The 6,761-nt window shown below is 35.3% G+C and overlaps 1 protein-coding gene across 4 annotated transcripts in view; it reads left to right on the top strand.

Moving 5' to 3' along the window:
• MEI4 (meiotic double-stranded break formation protein 4) overlaps positions 1 to 4,409 on the top strand; it is a 232,338-nt gene extending 227,929 nt beyond the window's left edge. For 2 of the 4 annotated variants that reach the window (XM_046674640.1, XM_046674639.1), the window contains one exon: positions 3,260 to 4,409. In XM_046674640.1, the coding sequence (XP_046530596.1) occupies positions 3,260 to 3,529 (270 nt within the window). In that variant the 3' untranslated portion in view covers positions 3,530 to 4,409. Of the gene's footprint in view, positions 1 to 2,890; positions 3,175 to 3,259 lie in introns of those variants that run through there. The other 2 variants (XM_046674642.1, XM_046674641.1) reach the window with 2 other exon arrangements.
• Positions 4,410 to 6,761: the final 2,352 nt, after the last annotated feature.

Raw genomic sequence — 6,761 nt, 5'->3', positions numbered from 1 at the left:
GTTGAGTATTTTCCAGGTGGGTACCTTCCACCTGTCTTGAGTATTTTTCAGGTGGGTACATCCTCCCTCTGTTTGGTATTTTCCAGCACTGGTATGGTTCAGTCTAGTTTGACATTGAGAATGTAAAAATTACAGCAAAATGTGGTGGAAGAATATCAGCTATCATCTTAATACCATTTATTTTCATTTTTATTCCGCTTATGCACTAATTCAGAAAGTGCCTGAACATAAGATTAAGCAGAACAGGCATCTGCCAGTGTGATGAAATTTGGGAGCTACAGGAGACACTTCCCCCACAGACATGCCATTTTAGCCACACTGAGAGGGAGCGCTGCTAAGGCCTGCAAGTTTACTGTCTCTAAAGAGAGGAGTTAGTTTCAAATTAATATTCTATGAGCTGTTAATATCTTGGAGCAAAAGAGTTTATCCAATTACTTATGAGAATAGGCATGTAGAATAGAGGTGGGCCCAAGACAGATAAATTCCAGTAAGAGTAAAAAGCAAAGTCCAAAACAACATAGAGAATTGGGACACTACAGTGGGGACCCCAGGCCGCCTGAAAGCAGAGCTAAACATGCCCAGAGTGAAGTTCTCAAAGCAGATGGAAAGGTATCAACACTCTACCTGTTTACAGCCGTGTCCTGAAACTGCCCGGCATGCCAGGGCCTTTATCAGGAGAGAGGACTTCCCTTTACTCTGTGATAAGTACAACTGGGCAATTTTTTACTGTTTATAAAATTGTGTTATGCATGAAAGCCATAGTTAACTAGAAGTTAATCTTAATAACTTCGAAAAGGAGTAATCATTTGATTCACAAAATCCCAAGGTATTTTAAGGGGCCAATAGGATAAATACTGGAATATATAGCTAATATTATCAATAGAGGTGACCCCTAAAATCATTTGTACCCCTCTTGCCTAGATTGTCATTATATAGTACTGTCATTATTGTAGTTAAAGCTTCAAAGTGAATGAAATAAATTTGCCTTTTTCCTACAGAATTTGTCTTTAAGCACTACCTACTTTCTGTTAATGTCTAAATAGGTATATAACCTATGTTGATAACAATAGTGCCAAAGAAGAATTATTTGTTAACTCATCCAGGAATTTGGACTATTCAAGGTCATAAGTGAGCAGGCTTAAAAATAGTTATTTAAGTATTGCTCACATGATCAAGTTAAACACATGGTGTGAATTTCTTTAGTTTGGAATAAGGAAAATGTTTGAAAAGTAATTTTAACATTGAAAACTGTCACTGTGATTATTCTTCATAAAATAACCAATATGTGTCTATATAGTACTTTTTAAATGACTATAATTCCTGTTCAATTCAAAACAATAAATGCATATTGAGATCTACTATGGGCAAGAAAGACATTGTTCTGGAAATTATAGATATTGTAGTGACGGGAACACATTTGCTTCTCTCAACATGTTTAGTGTCTAAATAGATCATAAAACAAGTATATAACTAACAGTATGGAGGTTCCTCAAAAAATTATAAATAGAACTACCATATAATCCAGCAGTTGCACTTTTGGGTGTTTATCTGAAGAAAATGAAAATACTAATTCAAAGAGATATGTGCACACCGATGTTCATTACAGCATTATTTACAATAGCCAAGATGTGGTAACAACCTAAATATTCATCAATGGATGAATGGATAAAGAAAATGTAGTCTGTATATACAGTGGACTCTTTTTCAGCCATAAAAAAGATGAAATCTTGCCATTTGCAACAACATGGATGGACCTTGAGGGCAATATGCTAAGTGAAATAAGTCAGACAGAGAAAGACAAATACTGTATGATCTCTCTTACATGTGGAATCTAAAGGAAAAAACAACAGAAAACAAACGAGCTCATAGACATAGAGAACAGATTGGTGGTTGCCTGAGGTGTGGGGGTAGTGGGGGTGGGCAAAATAGGTGAAGGAAGTCAAAGGTATAAATTGCCAATTATAAAATGAATAAGTCATGAGGGTGTAATGTACAGCATGGTGACTATAGTTAATAACACTGCACATATTTGAAAGTAGCTGGGAGAGTATATCTTGAAAGTTCTCATCATAAGAAAAAAAGTTTTGTAACTATATATAGTGATGGATATTAACTGGACTTATTGTGGTGATCATTTTGCAATATATATAAATATAGAATCTTTACATTGTACACTTGAAACTAATTATAATGTCAGTTATACCTCAATTTAGAAAAAGAAAGTGGGGCCGGCCAGGTGGTGTAGTGGTTAAGTTCGTGTGCTCCACTTTGGCGACCCAGGGTTTGCAGGTTCGGATCCTGGGCACAGACCTATGCACTACTTATTAAGCCATGCTGTGGCTGGCATTGGCAGTGGATGGTAGCTTAGGGCTAGTCTTCCTCACCAAAAAACAAAAAGAAAGTATCGGTTATCCGTTATCCGTATATTTTGACTCTGTTTATCAGACCACCTTGTTGAAGAATACATTCCACGGGGCTCTAAAAGAATGTTTCTTTATTTACGTGTTGTTAAGTAGATAGATTTGGTGAATGTTTCCAACAGATTTCTTAATAAGCAAATGACAAACCCAGTTTATATCTTTACACTGATTCCTGTATTCCCTCATATTATACTTTCCATTCTCCACTTTTTAGGTCTTCCTTTGACTCATCTCACTTTCAGCCATTTAGCTTACATAATAACTGCTACAAGACACATCTGCACTTTTTCATGACCATGCATTTGATTCCACACAATCTAACCCTACTCCTCCCTGACTTGTGTAGACTCCGGATGAGGTCACATTTGGTCACTTACAGATCATAACTGTAATGGCCCTAGGACTGAGTTGTGCATTGAAACATGTTCCTAACATCCTACCCCCAAAGATCCTTCTATTCTCATTGGCAGGAGTATCATGCGTTAGAAGTCTTTGGTGAAACACTGAATTCAACACACGACTTGGTATGTACAAGACTCTTTGACAAGTGTTCTCAGATTCATCTGAGTAATGAATTATAGCAATAATGCAGAGAAAGGATTTGGAGCTTTGTAAGCCATGAAGAAAAAAAGTCATTCACCAAGATTGTAAAGTTTTTGAAAAAAGAAAATATTCTTCTTTGTTCTCTTTCCCCAGATCCCATTCAAAGGAACAGGAAGACAAAGGTGTTAAATAAGTCAAGTATTTACTTTCTGCCCCCAAATTTAATCTCTTTGTTTGCCTTTTTCCAAGCTGAGCTACAACCAATATTTTTTTAATGGAGTTTGTTGTTTTTGTAGGTACAAGCCAGTTACGATGTGACACGCTATGAAAATATTTTCTCCCTGTTCTGGGTTCTGGAGCAGCTTCTTCAAAAGGAAACCGAAAAAGGCAACACTTCAAGTATAGGGCATGATGACCAAGAAATCAAGAAATTTCTTCAGAAGCATGATGAAACTATTTTCCAACTCTCTGATGCTTTTCCTTTATTTACTTTTTATTTGTGGAGACTGGGCATTCTCTTGAACTCAGTAGAGAGAGAAACTGTTGAAACTAACTCATTTCCTTAGCAACTTACCAAATATCAGAGGCATACTAACGTTGAATATGTGAAGATCTTGTACTTAAGAGATTTTCAGGAATATTTTTAAATGGCCATTTTAAGTAGATCTCTAAATATAATCATTAATTTAATTTAATAGTTTTAAATTATATATAAAAGATTATGAGTCATCTTTCTATACTAAAATCAGCCAGTTTCAGTTAGGAATGCCCTCCATATTCTCATGTAACTGTATCTGACAGTATGTTACCCAATATAATCTAGCTCTATTATTCTCTAAAATGGACCATTAATTGTCTATCTCATAAAAGATATTTACATTTTAAAATATTTCCGTGTAATAGATACAAAAGGTATCAGAAGAGATCTTAAAAGTTTTGTTGCTTTTTCAACACAGTATTTAAAATAAGTGATCATAAATGAAATTTTTAAAACTTTTTTTTCTTATGTAATTTCACTTTTATCATTCTCTCTCACCTTAGAGGGGACCTCTGTAGAAGGAGAAAAGTTTTTAACATTTGTAAACCTAACGGCCTTTAATTTCATGTAATCAACATATTTTTCAAGTCCTTTTGAAAGTACTAATTAGTTGCTTAAAATGTTCTGTGTTTGTTGTTCAGCAAATGTTTGTTTTGATTCTGTTGATTATATATAATCCTGTTATTGTTAAAATGTAGTTGTCATGTGTAATTAAGTCATTGAGAATATTTTTACAAGTTCTAACATCTGTCCAGAAATATACTTTATACTTATCAAAAGTATATTTATACTTATTAAATGTACTGGTTGAATTATTCAGTTAGACAGTTTCACTGATTATATTTCAATTATTAAAAGTAAAAGCAACTAGTTTAATGAGCATACATTATGTACTTTCCTATAGTGCAATTTAGGGCACAATAAATACAAATTTGCTTTATTAATTATGTTTGATATTGTTTCATTAGTTAATTACCATTCCTAAGTGCCATTGACATTTAAAAGAAAAAAAAACAATGTATATGAAATCAAATCATTATCTGCCACAGTTATTTATGGAGTTATTTCTAGCTTTCCAGAAAAGATAAAGCCTTTTTTACAATACAAAACTCAATGTATGTATCATTCAGCTCTTGTTATGGAACAAACAACCCCACAATCCCAGTGGCATACAACAGTAAGCATTTATTTCTCAGGTCTCAGCCAGTCACTTGGGGATCAGCTCATCTGAACTGGGCTCTGTTGGAAAGCTCTGCTCAGGTTGCAGAACCTACCGGGCTCAGCTCCATGTTGTAAACTCGACTTTGGTCTCTGATTGTAAGTATTCTGGGGCCCAGGTTGAGAGGGAAGCAGGCACTCAGGGACAGCTCTTACATGGCAATGGCGAGAGTGAAAGGGCTGGGCTGAGAAATGTCACACTGTTACTTCTGCCCATGTGCATTGGCCAAAGTACATCAAATGGTCAAACCCAAAGGAAAGGGACAGGGCAGTACCTTCCCCCTTCAGTGGGAGAACTTGCAGAGTTAATGGCAAAGGGCATGGATATGGGAGAGAGTGGAGTATTGTGGCAAATAATTTACTTCCCCACACATACTCAGTGAACACAAGAAGGATATTCCAGATCCTGCATTAGGAGGAATTTTTCTAATATTTGATTCCTGGGAACACTTCTGAAGATTGCTCTAAGTCACTTCAATTGATGACACTACAGGAAATCCACTACCCATGATCTCTCCCCATCCTCTCTTCTGTAATGATTAGACAAGGCTGGTAAGCAAGCAATAGCAATGACCCATAGTCCACTGCAGCCAGCCATGATCCTAAGAAGACTTTTGTAACTAGAAGGGATTTCTTAATTCTAGTAGTCGTCAAGCTTCAAGGTCTGAAAATTATCCTAGGATATGTATTTATTATAGAAGAAGAGACAAGACGTTGGGATTATCATTAATGTACAAAATGGAGACAGATTTTATTTCTATTTGGTATTAGTTTTATATAAACACTTAACTTCAGTTGATTATATGATACCTAACCCTTCATTATCCTGTGTTTCAGTCTATAACAGTTTTAACTGTGTAGTAAATTTAGTCTTGAGTTCTAAATCTCCTGCTGGTGAAAAAGAAAATAAAATGAGACATTTGTCTGTTTCACTACAGCAGTGAAAGATAGAGAATTAAAGAATAAATTAATAAATTAATGATTTAAACTAGAACTAATATTTATAAATATGGTAGCAATTAAGATTTTATTAATGTCCAACTTTACAATTAAGATTTTGGGGATAAGAATAATAGAGATAGTAGAAATTAGGTAGTGCTGAAATGGATGTAGAATAGGATGAGAAATAAAGAGGACCGACCATAGGACAATCCCAAAAATGGAGGAAATAATAAAAATGATAATGAGTGCTAACAGTCATAGAGTATTTATTATATATTTTGTATATGTAATATATATATTTATAAATATTATATATACACACACATATATGATAGATACCAGGCACCGATCTAAGCATTTTACATATATTAACTCATTTGATTCTCCCAACAACTCTGTACAATAGGTAACATCATTATCTCCATTTTAGGAATGTTAAACAACTTGCCCAAGTTCACACAACCAGCAAGTGGAAGACTTGGGTTTTTCCCCTGGAAACCTGTCTTCATAGTCCGCAGTCCCAATCACTGTGCTACACTGCCTGTTCAGTGCAAACTGTCCTGGCACTTGATGAAACCTTCACAGATCACTTCTTTGTGATTGTCTTTGAAGCTTTGTATGCCCTCCACTACAAACTTACAGCACAGCACTTCATTATTAGCTTATTTTGTATTCTTCAACCCCTGCAGAGCAGCTGTTCTATCTACCACCATCTCAGAGCTACAGCATCTTTGTCCTCTTCTGGATTGTAGCATTTTACGATAGTCAAGACTCTTTAGATAAATTACAGATCATCTTCAAACAAGAGTTTTCTAAAAAGTGCAAAGCTTCTTCTAAAGGTGGGGTAGGTTGACTATCCGACTGCACTGCTCAGCCCAGTGGGGAGAGGAAACAAGCCTGATTGTCTTGTCCTTGGATCTATAAGTAGATGCAATTCTTTCACAAGCTGTTGCGCTTTTCAGTCATATTTGTTGGCATGCTATAGATAACGGCAGTGTATTCCTACAGAAGTAAGGAAAAAGTCCATTCACATTTCCAGATTTTTATATACATTTGTAGATTTTTAAAAAATATTGATGGCTCTGGCTTATGATAACCTG

This window comes from Equus quagga, chromosome 11, assembly GCF_021613505.1.
Source record: "Equus quagga isolate Etosha38 chromosome 11, UCLA_HA_Equagga_1.0, whole genome shotgun sequence".
In the NCBI taxonomy this organism is placed as follows: Eukaryota; Metazoa; Chordata; class Mammalia; order Perissodactyla; family Equidae; genus Equus; species Equus quagga.
This window is presented reverse-complemented; position numbering and strand designations above follow the sequence as displayed.